This window comes from Dama dama, chromosome 5 (assembly GCF_033118175.1).
Source record: "Dama dama isolate Ldn47 chromosome 5, ASM3311817v1, whole genome shotgun sequence".
NCBI lineage: Eukaryota > Metazoa > Chordata > Mammalia > Artiodactyla > Cervidae > Dama > Dama dama.
In genome coordinates this window covers 17,816,743-17,833,490 of record NC_083685.1, presented here as the reverse complement: position 1 = coordinate 17,833,490, position 16,748 = coordinate 17,816,743, and the positions used below count along the sequence as shown (strand labels likewise).

The 16,748-nt window shown below is 47.2% G+C and overlaps 1 protein-coding gene across 1 annotated transcript in view; it reads left to right on the top strand.

The window, feature by feature from the left end:
* CUX2 (cut like homeobox 2) overlaps window positions 1-16,748 on the top strand; it is a 104,938-nt gene that overhangs the window by 36,214 nt on the left and 51,976 nt on the right. The window contains exon 4 of the mRNA XM_061140698.1: window positions 8,382-8,460. Within this exon, the coding sequence (XP_060996681.1) occupies window positions 8,382-8,460 (79 nt within the window). The remainder of the gene's footprint in view (window positions 1-8,381; window positions 8,461-16,748) is intronic.

Genomic DNA, 16,748 nt, shown 5'->3' with positions numbered 1-16,748 from the left:
ACCTCCCCCAGACCCTGCAGCAGCTTTTGAGCACTCAGCACGAGCCCCTTCCCCTCTGGCACATCTGAGCCAGTCCCGCCGCAGCCTCATGGTGGCCAGGGTTTCCTCCTGCCCTTCTGCATGGCCCGCAACCCCTCCTCCATCTTTCTCTGTGCTCCCTGCACTGTGCTCCACACCCCTCCTCCTCTCACGCTGAGCCCTCATTCCATCTGCTTCTATGTCTGCGCCTCCGTCACCCTCCGTGAACCCTCCTCCTGTCCACTCCCCTCCGTGTCTGTGAACCCCCAGCTCTCTGTCCCCTTACTGTCTGTGCCCCTCACTCTTCGCGTATCCTCACTCTGTATGCCCACTTCCTCCTTGTCTCCCCTCAGTCTTCCTTTTTTATCTATTTTTAGTTATTTATTCCTGTGGCTGCGTTGAGTCTTGGTTGCCGCATGCCCGATCTTTGATCTCCATTGCGGCATGCAGTGTCTTTCATCATTGTCGTGCACAGACTCTCGTTGCGGTTTGGGCCTCAGTAGTTGGTGGGCACAGGCTTAGTTGCTCCACGGCAGGTGGGATCTTACTTCCCTGACCAGGGAACAAATCCACATCCACTGCGTTGCAAGGCAGATTATTTACCACTGGACCACAAGTGAAGTCCCTTCCCCTCATTATTCTTGCTCTTCTTTGCTCGCCATGTGCCCCTAGATCCTTACTCCCCAGAAGGAGAACCCAGGCTTCCGAGGGTGTGAAAGGACACGCTCCTGCCCACCTCTCCCCCACCCTGGGCTGACACCTTTCCTCCTCAGATCTCCCTCCTCTGCCTTCTCCTCAAAGGCACTGATTCTGAGACCCTCTGAATACTCACCTCTCGACTGCACATCCCTCGTCAGTTTCTTCCAGAATTCCTGCAGCATCCGATTCCCCCTGTCTCTCAGAACCACCATGGCCCACCATCACCAGAGCCCAGGACCCAGGGGTAGAGGGCAGCTGTTATCAAAGTGTGTTTAACAGAACCCTAGTTTCTAGGTTTATTCTGTGATGCAAATGTTCCAAAACCAAATGCATTTGGGAAAACACTGGGCTAAGCCAAGCTGAAGAGCACTTTCTCCTGCAGCTCTTGTCAGAGCATCCAGTGTGCTAGTGGATTTGCACAGTGCACAGAGAAAGCAGGTGGGTCCAGGCTTGATCACACATCCCTGTTTTCACACCCAGGGCGCTGTGCAACACCCTTTGAGACACAATGGTTTCTAGTTGCAGTTCTGGGCCCTTGAATGAGAGGATGCTGGGCATGGATACCAGCCCCATCAGTAACTAGTTCCTTCCATCTTGGCCAAGTGACTTGGCTGCCCCGAACCTCAATTTCTTCCTCTGTAGGGTGGGAGCGGTAACTGTGCTCACATCTCAGGGCTGTCTGCAAAGATTCCAAAGAAAAGGCACTGAACACAGAATAAAGGTTCGGTTTCCAGGAACTCTGCCTGTTTATTGTGACCAGCTTGGCACAGAGCCGTTCTCAGTAGCCAGTAGATGTCACTGCCATCTCAGACAGCTCATGAAAGCACAGCCTCGGGGGTCCCCAAACTTGCTGGTTTTTAGCCACCTGACAGACAAATGCTCGGCAGCTAGAACAGACTTTTGCTTCTCTGGCTTAACCAGTTCTCCACCTGTTACTTCCAGACTCGGGACCAAACACATTTTCACCCCTTCTATTTCATCAGGTGGTGTGAATGCCACCTGCTTCATCAGAAGATGCTGAGCTATTTCTGATGGTGACCTTCTTGGTGTCTGTAGCTGGCCGCCACCTCATCCTCCTTCTCTTCCTCCCCCAGATGGCCTTCAGAGATCTGCCTGTCCCAAGCCAAATCTGTCCTTCTGGACCCTTTCCTCCTGCTCTTCTGTATGATGGGACCCACCCGTGAAACATGTGGCCTTTTATTTATGCTGAGCTCACCTGTTCTCGGCATGTGGGTGAAATGCATTAGAGTTGCAGCTCTTGGAAAAGATATCTTGTATGGTTGGAAAAAGAATTACTTGCTTTATTAGAAAGCTTTTTTTCCATTTTCCATGGTACTCTTTGCCACGTGTTAGCCCATTCTTCCCCCAACAGCCTCTTAGGCAAATGGAGATTATTCTTCCCACTTGGTGGATGAACGAACTGAGGCCAAGAGATTCTTCATGACATTGGGCTCAGCACCTGATCAGACTCTGATACCATCAGGCCTGGCCTTCTAGAAACAGACAGGGTCATAACTCTAAAACCAGACTGAATGAGGCAGAACTTCCAAACGATTAATGTCTTCAAGAGTCATATTTACTATGGGAGGCCCTAAATTTAAACTAACTCAAAGTTAGTGCCCTTCCAGGATGTTTTTTGATCTCTGCTTTTGAGTGTATTGTCCAGCCATTAGGTGAACCTCTAAAACAGGTATCAGCAAATATTTTCTATTAAGGGCCAGAGAGCAGATATTTTCAGTGTTGCAGCCAGAGTCTCTATCACAACTATGCAACTCCACCACTGTAGCAGTAAAGCAGCTAAATGGTGACCTTCTCAGTGTCTGTAGCTACAGTCATTCATAATGATTGTAGCTGTGTTCCAATAAAACTTTATTTAAACAGATGAAGGGTCACATTTGGCCCAAGGGTCATAGGTTTTCTAACCTTTAGTCTAAAACAACGCTGTCCAGTAAAAAGTAGAATGCAAGCCACATAAGTAATTTAAATTTTTCTTGTAGCTACATTTTAAAAAGTAAAAAGAAATAGGTGAGTTCAATTTTAATAGTATATTCTATTTCACCCAACATGTCCACAGTATTGCTTGCTCCTTGGAAGGAAAGCTATGACAAACCAGGACAGCATATTAAAAAGCAGAGACATCACTTTGCCAACAAAGGTCCATATAATCAAAGCTATGGTTTTTCCAGTAGTCATGTAGGGATGTGAGGGGTGGATCATAAAGAAGGCTGAGCGCTGAAGAATTGATGCTTTTAAACTATGGTGTTGAAGAAGACTCTTGAGAGTCCCTTGGACTGCAGGGAGGTCAAACCAGTCAATCCTAAAGGAAATCAGTCCTGAATATTGGAAGGACTGATGCTGAAGCTCCAATACTTTGTCTACCCGATACAGAGAGCCCAGTCTTTGGAAAAGATCCTGATGCTGAGAAAGATCGAAGGCAAAAAGAGAAGGGGACAGCAGAAGATGAGATGGATAGATAGCATCAACTCAATGGATGTGAATCTAAGCAAACACTTGGAGACAGTGAAAGGCAGGGGAGCCTGGCGTGCTGCGGTCCATGGGCTCACAGAGAGTCGGACACAACTTAGCGACTGAACAAAAACAAAGTGTCCACAATATTGGGCTTCTTTGGTGACTCAGTGGTGAAGAATCTGCCTGACAATGCAGGAGCCTAGGGTTCAATCCCTGGATCGGGAGGATCCCCTAGAGTAGGAAATGACAACGCACCCCAGTATTCCTCAGCGGGATAATCCCAAGGACAGAAGAGCCTGGCAGGCTACAGTCCATAGGGTCGCGAAGAATTGGACACGACTGAGCGACTGAGTGCACACGCACATCCACAATATTATCATTTCAACATGAAATCAACATAAAAATTACTGAGATATTTTACATCCTTTCTTTTTTTTCATTCTAAAACCTAGGAATCCCGTATTTTACACATACAGCCTATCTGAGTTTGAATAGTCACATTTCAAGTGCTCACTGGCCACGTGAGCTAGTGCTTACTGTGTTGAACAACATCGCTTTTGTGGGGCAGGCTGACGTTGCAAGGAGACAGTTGTGGAGATAATCAGTACACAACCGATAAGCACCATGAATGAACAGTAGAGGGCGCTGTGGGTCTGCATGCTGCGTTGCTTAGTTGTGTCTTTGCAGCCCTGGGGGCCCTATCCTTCAGGCTCCTATCCATGGGATTCTCCAGGCAAGGATACTGGAGTGGGTTGCCATGCCCCTTCCAGGGGATCTTGGTGCCATGGGCATGGACCAGGAAATAATAACAGAATCTTCTGGCACTTGCCCCTACTTCTGCCCTGAATTCCTTTTTAGAAGTCAGTTTTGTTATTCAGTTGCTCAGTTGTGTCCAACTCTTTGCTACTTCATGGACTGCAGCATCCCAGGCTTCCCTGTCCTTCACTATCTCCCAGAGTTTGCCCAAACTTAGGTCCATTGATCGGTGATGCCATCCAACCATCTCGTCCTCTGTCGTCCCCTTCTCCTCCAGTCCTCAGTCTTTCCCATCATCAGGGTCTTTTCTAATGAGTCAGCTCTTTGCATCAGATAGCCAAAGTATTGGAGCTTCTAATATATCAAAGTATCAGTATTCTAATATATTATAATCAGTATTCTATTGTGTCAAAGTATCAGTCCTTCTAATGAATATTCAGGATTGATTTCCTTGAGGATTGACTGGTTTGATCCCCTTGCAGTCCAAGGGAAGTCAATAGAACTTATTTTTTAAATATTTATTTATTTACTTGCACCAGGTTTTAGGTGCAGCACGCGCGAACTTTAGTTGCGTCACGTGGGATCTATTTCCCTGTCCAGGGATCAAAGCCAGGCCTCCTACCTTGGGAGTGCGAAGTCTTAGGGCTTGCTTCGGCAGCACATTACTAAAATGTGAGTGTGGAGTCTTAGCCACTGAACCACCAGCAAAGTCCCTCAATAGAGCATTCGTATGCCTTTCCCCAAGCTACAGCTACTACACATGCTTAGCACAGACAACCATAAAATGAAGTATTCAGACTTTCTGTTGATGATTCTCCATCTAGGGTTCTGGAGATGAGTTGCTTTTGTTTCTCAGGGCTTTTCTTGGGCCCCAGGTTAGCAGCACAGCAGTCCTTGATCTGGTACAGCCGTAAGTGGCATCTCAAGGCATCAGCACCCAAATGGGGCCCGAGTGACTGTCCTCACTGGCTGGGATGGTTTTTCTCTGCAGGAGAAAGGGGCCCACATCTGGATTCAGAACAGTAATTTCATCCACCAGACCTGGTGTGAATCTCACTCTGCCATTTACTTACTGGGTGACCTTAGAAGAGATACTTAACCTCACTGAGCCTTGGTTTCCTCATCTGTACAATGGGGATAATGACAGAAGCTACCTCCAGTGATTAGTGTGTCCATGGAGAGAGATGATTATGAATAGTAAGAGCATGTGGTACATGGTGGGCTTGTCAGGTGGTTCAGTGGTAAAGAATCCTCCTGCCAGTGCAGGAGATGTGGGTTAGATCCCTGGGTGGGAAGATTCTGTGGAGAAGGAAATGGCAACAAACTCCAGTATTCTTGCCTGGAGAATCCCCATGGACAGAGGAGACTGGCGGGCTACAGTTCCTGGGGTTGCAAAGAGTTGGACACGACTGAGTGAGCACACACACATGGTACATGGTAAACTGAATATTATATTATTATTATTGTTATTTGGGCATCAGGGCTGTCCCTCCAAACTCTGAATTAATTGCCCCCTCCTCACATTACTCTGGAGACCCCAACATTTGCATCACCTCCTATGTTCCTTTTTTTCATAGCTGTGTCTCCCACTCAGCTGTGAGTCCCCAGAGCAGGAACTGTGCCTTGTACATCTTAGCAAGAATAAAAACCTTCCCTTTGCCTAGATTCTAGAACATTCGTTCTGTCCATCACCAGCTTCCCCTAATAGAGAGAGAATTCCTGGTGTTCCTTCCACCCGTCAAACTGGGTCAGTCTCGCCACACTTAGACACTCTCAAGACCCCTGTGCTTTTCCTTTGAAGCGTTTAGCACATGTAATTAATGAATTATCTGGGGAATCTGCTTTAATGTTGGTCTTCCCACTGAACTGTGAGTCCCATGAGGGTGGGGCTGGAGGCTGCACTATTCATCACTGAGTTCTCAGTTCACAGTACATGGCACATAGCAGGTGCTCAGGAAATGCTTGTTGAATGAATGAGAGACTGTCATTCACTCTGGAAGGTAAGTGATCAGAGACTGCTCTCAGAATAACGAGAGCTTAAAGAGCTTTTGTAACTGACCTTTTTAAAATCACTTGCTCAACATCCACCATACATTTCTCTCCACCTCTCTTAAATAACAAATTCTCAGTGGATCCTGTAAAACCTTCAAGCTGTGCTGTCCAATAGAAATATAATATGATCCACGGATGTACTCTTACATTTTCTAATACCTACTAATTTTAAAAAGTAAAAGGAAACAGGTGAAATGAATTTTAATAATATATTTTATTTAACCCAGAATGCCCCCAAATTTATCACTTCAGCATGCAATCAACATAAGGATAGCTGATAGCGATTGTACAGTCTCTTTTTTTGAACTAAGTCCAAAATTCAATGCATATTTTGTACTCACAGCACATCTGGATTTGGACTTGCCACATTTTCAGTGCGTGGTACCCACATGAGGCTCATGGCTGCCATACTGGAAGCTGTAGAGAAACCACTGTGGTTTTCAAATTCTTCTTCCCAGAGTATAAACCACTGTGTGAGGAGGCAAGCCTTTTCTCACACCTAAGAAAAGATGAACACAGATGAAGTTGATCATGCAGCACTGGACAGAACCTATCCCCATAAGAGACAAGAAGGAAGGGGTTGATCATACCACGAGGTGACATGCCTGTGGGGCTTAATGCATACCAAAAATTTTGCAGCTACCTTTACATTGTGCTAATTCAGTTGATCTTCTAGCAGAACTTTGAGGGAGGCTGTCCTCTTATTATCCCCATTTTACAGATGGGGAAGTAGAAGCACAGGGATTGAAGTGACCCACTTGATCAAGGACAGGTAATAAGTGGTGGAGCTGGGATGTGAACCCAGGCAGCCTGGCTCCAGGACCTGTGCCTCGGTTGGTCACCTCTGTGAGCAGACTGTCTCAGAATTGGCCCCTGACATTTCTCCATGATGCTGTCACAGACAGGACCTAGAGTTGGTGCTGCCCACTTGGATTTGTTAACACAACAAATTATGTTGAGCCCCTTCTGTGCAGCAGACCACACGCTCACAGAGCTCACTTGTGAGTGAAAGTTGCTCAGTCATGTCTGACTCTTTGCAACCCCATGGACTATGCAGTCCATGGAATTCTCCAGGCCAGAATACTGGAGTGGGTAACTTCTCCCTTCTCCAGGGTATCTTCCCAACCCAGGGATTGAACCCAGGTCTCCTGCATTGCAGGCGGAGTCTTTACCAGCTGAGCCACAAGGGAAGCCCAAGAATACTGGAGTGGGTATCCTATCCCTTCTCCAGGGGATCTTCCTGACTCAGGAATCGAACCAGTGTCTCCTGCATTGCAGATGGATTCTTTACCAACTGAGCTATCAGGGAAGCTCACTTGGAGGGGAGAAATTCAGTAACAGACACTCACCTAGATGGCATCACTGGGATTCGTAGGAAAAGTCCAACCCTGAAAGAGGGCGTTGACAAGTAGACACTCTGATAGATTCATCGTTTAGGAAGTTGGCACCAGAGGGAGAGGTATGTCGGTGTCAGGGAGAATAAAGCTCCATTCCAGTCCAAAGGGGGATGCCCAGCCTGGTGTGTCCTCGAGGAGGTAGGGATGCTGGCCTGTGGGTGCCAGGAGCTCAGCCCAGCAGTGTGCCGGGGAGCCCCAGGACTATGCTGAAGGGACTGTCCGCCAAGAGCCAGCATCAGGTTAGCTGCGAGGCCAGAGCTCAGAATTCACAGCCAGGAACAGAGGGAGGAGATGATGCTAAGCCCCAGAAACACATCTTGTGGAGTCTCACTGACAGGACAAAAAAAAAAAAAAAAATGCCCATAAGCAAGAGAACAAGTGCATGAAAGAAGCTCCTTACCACTGGTCATCCAGTCATTGGTGTGTTCATCAGTCAGGAAGCATTAATTGAGCACCTTTGGTATGCTAGGAACTGTTTGACATAACTGTCACTCAACATTTGTTGAAACTGGTATCTTACTAGAGAGTCAACAATTTCTCTTTAATTAGCAGTGTCAAGAAATATGCCCCAGATGTGTCCCCCTTTCCCTTAAAACATGTGTCATACTTGAATCTCCAACATTGCCTGTTAATAACAGTAAAAACAGTAACAGCTCTTGATAACCTACTGTGTGCCAGGCCCTGTGTTAAGTACTTATATACAGCTTCATTTAACCCTCATAGCCAGCCTAGCAAGTAGTTTCTGTTATTTATCCCATTTTACAGATGAGGAAACTGAGGATCAGAGTGGGCAGTGATTTGCCCAGGGTCACACAGCCAGACGTAGTGGAGCTGGGACTTGAACCCAGGCTTTCTACTCCATACTTGGAACCTTCATTTCCCTTCTTCCTCCCCTCAATCCCATGTTTGCGCATGTGGAGAATGATCACATTTGCTTATAGACTCCGATGCCATGGTCACACATGATTCTTTCTCTTGTTGTTTCCAAAGGTGGTGGCTCTTAGTAAGAGAAGTCAGGAGGCCGAAGCCGCTTTCCTGAGTGTTTACAAGCAATTAATTGAAGCACCAGGTAAGACTTGCTTGGGCTCCATAATTGAATAAAAAACAAAAGGAAACTGCCATGAGGACTGTTACACAGGGGCCTTCTCTCAGTGGGTTCTGGGGACAGGCCAAGACTCCTGGGCAAGGCCAGGCCCCGCCATGGGTAGGAGTTGTGGAGACTGAGGGGGTCTACACCCATTCTGGTGTGATGTGTCCCTACCCGACTCGTCTGTCTTACCACACTGCCTTCCAACAACAGCCGGGGAGCTTTGAGGAGCTCCTAGTGAGATCTCCCACCCGGGTCTTCTTGAGGAGCCGAGGGTCTTGCCCAGCAGAGCCCCCATCCACTTCCCACAAAGAGCAGAAGGCACCCAGTGCTCCCTGGCAGCCGAGGGCGCTGGAGGAAAGACTACAGATGTTTCCACCAACATGGCATGGCCAACCTCAAAAACTTGATGTTCAGCCAAAACCAAACCCACACAGCACGTACTCTATGACTATTTACATAAAATATGAAGACAGGCAGAAATTAATGGCAGCGCTATTCACAGTGGCTGAAGGGAGAAACAACCCAAATGTCCATCTGTGAATGAATAAATAAAATGTGGTTTACTCATCCAGTGGAATATTATTTAGCCATCAAAAGGGATGAGTTGCAGACACATGCCACAGTGTGGATGAACCTTAAAAATATAATGCTGAGTGAATGAAGCCAGATACAAAAGGTCACGTAGTTTCTGATTCCATTTATATGAAGTATCCAAAATAGGCAAATCTGTCGAGACAGAAATCAGACTGGTGGTCAGCAGTCTGAAGGGAGGAGAGAATGGGGACTGAATGCTTAAAGGGTGTGAGGTTTCCTTTTAGGGGGATAAAAATGTTCTCAGACTAGATAGAGGAGATAGTTGACCAACATCATGAATGTACTAACTGGCACTGCATTGTTCACTTAAACGTGGTAAATTTTGCATCACAGAATTTCACCTAAAAAAAAGGCACTCATGCTGTGAGAAGTCAAGAGGGTGGTTTTTCTTGGATGGGGTGATAGTTCCTGGAAGGGGCCTTTGGGCTCTAGATATGTTTTTTGATGTGGGTGTGGGTTACAGAGATTTGATCAGCTTGAGAACCTTCAACTGTGTCCCTGAATATGTAGATATACTTCTGCAAACTGTTTCCCGTTTTTAAAATGGCCCATCCTCTGCAACTTTTTCATTTATTGACCTAGAAATGGGAACCCAGAATGTAGTGATTTGCTTAATAATGGTGGAGCTGGGAGAAGACCCCACTTTGCTAACTCTCTTCACCCAGACAGCCATTCTAATCCATTCCCAGTGTTCCACACAGGTGCAGGAATTAGTGAGGTCAGGGGTGATTGGGGCTGGGGGTTTATGGAGAAGAAAGTGAGATCCCACTCTAGGCTGAGCCATGGAGAAGGCAAAGTCATTTATAGTTGATGTCAAGGCCATTTGTGAGATCTCTGTCATGGGGATGGGAAAGTCTCTCATTCCATCTGTCTTGGGCAACTGGGGTGGTGTAAATAGTGTCCTCCCCAAATGTCTGTCCACTCTGAACCTCGCAGCGTGACCTTATTTGGAAGCAGGGTCTTTGCAGATGTCATTAGTTAAGGATCTTGAGATGAGACATCCTGGACTTAGGGAGGACCCTAAATCTGATGATGGGTCTCCTTATAAGAAGAAAGGGAGTTTTAGGGACACAGACACAGAGGAGAGGGCCATGTAAAGACAGCGCAGGGGTTGGAGTGATGCAATTGCCAGCCAAGGCGTGCCTGAGACCACCAGGAGATGGGAGAGGCCAGGAAGGAGCCTCCCCTGGAGCCTTCAGAGGGAGCACAGCCCTGACAGCACCTTGATTTTGGACCTCTGGCTTCCAGAACTGAGAGAGTAAACCTCTGTGGCTTTAAGCCACCTTAGTCAGTGGTGCTTTGTTATGGAGGCCCCAGGAAACTAACACAGCAACAGTGATGTGACGCTGCCCTCTGAAAGCACATGGACTGGGTGAGGAGGGAAGTCTTCTAGCCTGTTCTACTCAAAGTGTGGCCCAGGGGCCAGCAGCATTGGCTTCGCCTGGAGCTGGTTACCAATACAGAACCTCGGGCCACTGAAGCCTCTGCATTTTGACAAACTCCCCGGGAGATCTGGGAGCATATCACAGAGAAGCACCGGCCAGGTATAGAAGTTGCGCGTGCTCCACCCTTTGCACATTACGGGCCCCGAGGGGACAGGCCCGACCAGTCTCTGTCACCCTGGCACAGATGCCTCACAGTCAGGGAGAGATGGGACGACTCAGCTCTGGGCACTTTCAAAAACTATTTCCAGAACATCTGTTCCATGTCACAACTTGGATACTCGTAAGAGGCTATGCTAGTTTCCCATGGTTCCTGGAACAAACTGCCACAAACCAGGAGGCTTAAAACAACAGATGCTTATTCTCAGTTCCGGAGGTCGGAAATCTGAAAACAAGGTGTGTGGGCATGGCTGTGCTCCCTCCAAAAGCTCTAGGGGACGATCCTTCCTGGCCTTTTCGAGCTTCTGGTCCCTTGGCTTGTGGCCGCATCACTCCAGTCTCGGCCTTTATGTTCACACAGCTTCTTCCCTGTGTGTCTCTATCCCAAATCCCCCTCTCTGTTCTAAGACTGGTCATTAGATTTAGGGGGAAAAGGCAGCCCACTCCAGTACTCTTGCCTGGAAAATTCCATGGACAGAGGAGCCTGGTGGGCTACAGTCCATAGGACAGAGGAGCCTGGTGGGCTACAGTCCATAGGGTTGCAAAGAGTTGGACATGACTAAGTGACTAAACACACACACACAGAGACACATACACAGAGAATCCAGGATGGTCGCACCTTGATCCTTAACTTAATTACATTTGCAAAAGACCCTTTTTCCAAAAAAGGTCCCATTTACAGGTTCCAGGCATTAGGATCTAGACGTGTATTTTGGAGTCACCATTCCGCCCACTGCAGTGGCACCTGTAGACTCACTCTTCCCGAGTGCTGTGTTCCGCCCTGCTTCTGCACCCGCAGGAAGGCAGCATGACTGCGTGGGTTTCCTCAGTCGGGATGCTTGGGTGGCGAGCATGGCCGAAACCAGACAGCACAGCCCTCCAGGCCCTGTGCCTCCCCCCACAGGGACCTGCCCCCCCGGGGCTTGAGGCCAGGGCAGCTGTGTCTGCAGCCCCTTGTCACCCTTACTGAGAACCACACCGGGCACATGGCGGAGAGTCCAAGAGGCTGTCCCATTCCTTGCAGCCTTTTTGCTTATGATGTCTCTATCCTTATCAGAACTGTCTAGGAAAAAATTTTGGAAAAATGACACCCTCTTATTTCCCACTCTTTTCTTTGGGTTGTACAGTCTCAGTGGTGAATGATGTTGGAGGATGACCAGCATGGACTCCAAAGATAACCTCCCACAAACCTACACGCCCAGCTACTCCAGTGTGCCTCGTAGTACCTCTCCCGTAGCACCAGGGGGCAGCATTGAGATGGGCTTGTGTTTCCGGGCTCAGACCCCAGTTCAAGTCCTGCCTATACCACTTACTCACTGGTTTGCTGTAGACAAATTGACTCACCTCTGAGCTTCAGACTTCTCTTCTATAAATTGGGAGTAATTTATCAGAGCCTGCCTCAGACAGTCATTGGGAGGCTTCAATGTGCACGCACATGGTGGCACTTGCTAAGTGTTAACTGTTCTCATCACCTGTCTGTCCCTCAGACAAGTGAAATTCTCCAAGCCTGGGACTGAATTATACTAAATTTGTGTACTCTGAATCCAGTAACCACCTAGTAATTGTTTCTTGATTGAATTAGAAAAAAGATGCAGACACAGAAAAAGGGAGAAGAGCTATTTAAATGAAAAGGTACTTTTTTCAACTAGTGCTTTCTGCTTGTCACGTGTTTGCCTACTCAGATGGCATTTATTGAGTGCCTGCTGTGTGCACAGGGAGCATGACACTGGAAGCATGGCCGTGAGCCTCCCGATGCAGACACGGGCCCAGCCCTCAGGGAACTTGCCTTCTGGTGGCAGAGGTAAACAGACCATCATGCAAATAACCTGTTGTCTCAAATCCAGGGGAGCATTTGGGGTAAGGAGGGGCTTATATCCTCCCCCTTGGAAAAAGAGCATCATTTCTAGGGTTCACGATGGGGCCCTCATCTTTCTGGAAGTATGTCTGCTAACACACGAGTCCAGAACCGCACTGCCAGTCAGGGACAGTGGGAGCTCCCAAGATTGGCCTGGAACTTCCTGGAAGGTTCTGGTGCCCTCTTGCCCCTCTCCCCAAAGGGTCGTTCCAAGCCTGGTGCTGACTCCACGTGTCTGCCTTCCCAACTCTACTCCCCAGAAATGGAGGGGCGGTGCGGGGGGAGGTACATGCCCAGCTGTCACCGAGTTAGAGAGAAGGAGCCTTAACTGATGGAGACATACCGTAGGAACAGCCCCTTCAGGGCTCTAATTCATTTTCAAGACATTTAAGAATAACAAAATGTTTTAATGATTTCTTAGGGGAATTAGGAAGACATATTTTTGTTCTCATTAAATTTTATCCTCAGACACAAGAACCAAATGTCAGATGTGTTGTTGGTGCTCAGAGCTTCGCTGCTCACTGTCCCCGCCACACACACACCGCCCCAACCCCCTCCATAAAAATAACACTCCCGGAAAATTTGCCAGGATGCACACTCTCCTGTTTTTATATTTCTTGACAGGCAAATTATTTGTCGAAATACTTCCTCCTCCACCTCCCCCTCCCCCCCCCCCCATGCCACACAAGTCCTGATTCAACATTTTTGTTTTGAGTGACTGCTGCCAACACAAATCTTTGGCAGAGAATGCGATACAGCGTGATTGCTCAGCAAGTATTTTGATAAGTGTGCAGCCTGTATGTCTGTAATTACGAAAGAAAACCGTAAATCTTTTGGATATTGTTCACACAGATGTGGCGTGAAGTGAGAAAAAAAGCAGTAAAACGTGTTAAAAGCATAATTAATGTCATTGTTGTGGAGGATGATTTGATTTAAACCTTTCTGACTTCTGTACCGGTGACGGCTGCTTTCTTTATCGTGCTCATAGTCACTAGGTACCGACCCAAGCTTCAGAGAGAGCTAACTTACTGAGTGATTAGTTAACAGTGAAAAAAAGGGAAAAAATTTAAATGAAAACAAGGAAAGAGGGAGTAAGAGGGCAGGCAGAGGAACACTGCTGAGGAGATAAGAGAGGTGAGTGCGCCTCCCAATTTTTTTTTTCCCTCTGGCTTTACTTTGGTATTTTTCAGACTGATGCAGGAAATGGCAACTCCTGGCAGGTGTTTATCTCTCTGCTTCTTCTTTCAAGAGGCAAGGCTGGACAGCTTAGGTGATGGAGCTTGTAGCATCGGACACGGTGGCGTGGGACTCTCAGCTTGGTGTTTTTGAGCTGTGTGACCTTGGGCAGGGACCTGAACTTCTCTGTGCTCTGGTTTCTGTGTGTTTAGCAGAGGGATAATAGGACCTGCTAATCCATTGCCGTGAGGATCCTATACCTATGCATGAAAGCATTTGGCAGCGTTCGATAGTCAGCAGCCCATTGCAAAGCTGACATCAGGGTCTAAGTGACACGAGTCACGTGCATTGGCTGTGGATTTCATTCAGCTATGTCAGTTGTCAGGGATGTGGGGGAGAGATTTAGGGAACAGAGTTACTGAATGTGCAGTAGGCAAATACTTTCCAGTGTTTAAGATCTTTAAATTTTTCTCTGCAGTTATAAAAGTTGCATATGCCTACTGTCAAATTTCAAAAATACACGAAATAGAAGGAAGGCAGGGGAAACTGCATACTAGAAAAGCAGTGGTAATGTTTTGTTGTTTTTCTATCTGATCTTTTCCCCATGTACTTTTTCAAAACGGTCATTCATTCTGCATGTACAATTTTCAGTTCGGATTCCTTTCACTCACTGTATTTCCCTGTGTGATTACAAATTCTGAGTAACTTTGGTTCATCTTGTGTAATAGTCTCTTGCATGACTGTATTATAATTTATTGAACCTCATTCCCAACACTGGGCATTTGGGGTTCTTGGGAATGCATGGCATATTGGTACTGTGCTGTAGTTCTGAGGGTGAGGAAGAAAACTTGGGAAGGAAAATGTATCCACATATTGACCACAAACCCAGGAATAGTCAGAAAGACTTAAGAATTCTCTTTTCTTCTTGTTGATTTATTTTTTACTCCTTCATTTCTTAGTTACACTAAATATCTTTTCATATGTTATGAATCACTCATATTTATTCTTTTATGAATCACTGGTTTGCATATACTTAGCCCATTTTTCTAACAGAGAAATCATTTTCTTATTGATTTGTGACACTCTGTGTATTAGGGATATTAACCTTTGTCCTTGTGAACGTGTTTCATAGCTTCTCCCCTAGTTTGCCTTTTGTTTCTTAACTTTGCTCACAACATCTCTTGTATATGGTACATGGTAGGCATTCAAAAAAAATTTGCAGAAAGCGGGAAATCTTACCAGACCTTTGCTTTATAGCTTCTTGATTTATTGTCATACTTTAAAAAAAAAGCCCTTCTTGCCTGAAGGTTATATAGTTTTTTAAAGTACTTTTGTGATCTGAATTTTTAGAAATTTGAATCTTTGAAGTGTCTGAAGTACATGTTGATGAAAGCGGTGAGGGAGGTTAAGAATTTAGGTTGTGTTTATCCCAAATGACTAGCTCTACTGCCATCTAGTGGATAAGCCGCCTTTGCAGATAAAGGCAAAATAGGTTTTAATGTAACATGAGATCCATCCTTGTCTCTGGCCGCCCTCACCTCCTTCCCTTCCTCCCTGAACATACATCTGTCCAACTGGTCCTCTAGGGGTCAAGGGAGCACAGACGGATACCATAAAAGATTATTTAACCCATAAAAAATTCAAAGTTTTTAATGATGACAGATTTTCCCAAAGATGGTACTTAACTTCAGAAGGCATTGCTCCCCGACCCCCGTTTTCTGCCACACCTTTGCCTCTGCCATTTCTTCTGCCAGGAGTGCCCCCCGCCCTGGCCTCCTGTCTTACTCTCACTGCTCCTAACAGCTAAGGATTGAAAGATAATTAGAGGACAGCATCCAGCATAATGCTGGTACCCAGTTGGTACTCAGTGAATGGCTGTGCCCTTTCAGAAGAGATGACAGGAGTTTCAGCTGTGGCTTTTCATCAGCTCATTCTCTTGAGCATCTACTATGTGCTGAGCCCTGTGGGAACTCAAACCCAAGTCCTACCCTGCCCTCAGAGTTCAGCAGGGACCACGTGACCCCAAGACAGACAGCCGAATCCAGCAGGAAAAGGACTCCAAGGTGGGAAGGCCAGGAGGGGTGCTGCAGGGAGAGCAGCCTTTGGATTTGGTTTTAAATGATGAGCTACCTTCCTTGCGGGTTGGTTTCTTGGGTGCTTCTTCTGTGTCAGGCAGTGTGCTCAGCCCCTTACAGAAAGGAGTTCTCTTATCCCAACTGCCCCCATAGAGGTCAGTATTGCCGTCCTGCCCACTCTGCAAATGAGGCAGTGCAGGCTCAGAGAGGTCAAGCCACTTGTCCAAGGTCACACAGCAAACAGGTAGTGAACACTGAACCTTGATCCCCGACTCCAAACGCGAATGCAGGATTAATTTTAAAATTGAAGGGGTTAAGGGATTTCCTGGCAGTCCAGTAGTTAAGACTCCATGCTCCCAGTACAGGGAGGCAGGAGTTCCATCCCTGGTTGGGGAACTGAGATCCCACATGCCGCACTGCTCAGCGCCACCCCACCCCCCCAAAATTGAAGGAGTTGGGACAAAACCATGAGAGATTTGACATCCAAAGAGAGTGAAAAGCAGCTAATGGTCTCTGCTGCCTGTAGATTGAGAAGTTCTAGGCTGAGAGGGTGGGCCCCTTGCAGAAGTGCAGGTGCATTAACTGGAGGAAGATCGTTAACCCTCACCGACAAGTATGCCTGATCTTCCCAGCCCAGGGCTCCAAAGGCTGGTATTATACTTTCATTGGGGGGAAACTGAGTCACAGAGCTCTTAATTTTAAGGGGCAGAGCCATGCCAGGAGGGGCACTCTCAGGACTCCAGGCCGCAGCACCCTCTCAGTGAGTGGGGCCACTCCCCATCCTGCCATCTTGTGTCCCGAATCACACCTGACTCCTCCGATCCTCAGTTTCCCCACCCATGAAATACAGATGCTCTCACCTCATGGTAGGCCCACTGGGTGGATTCAGTGGGGATGGAGGGCACTTAACACAGTGCCTGGCGTAGAGGGGTAGCCCTGTGCGATTCATTCTGCAAACACTGAGCT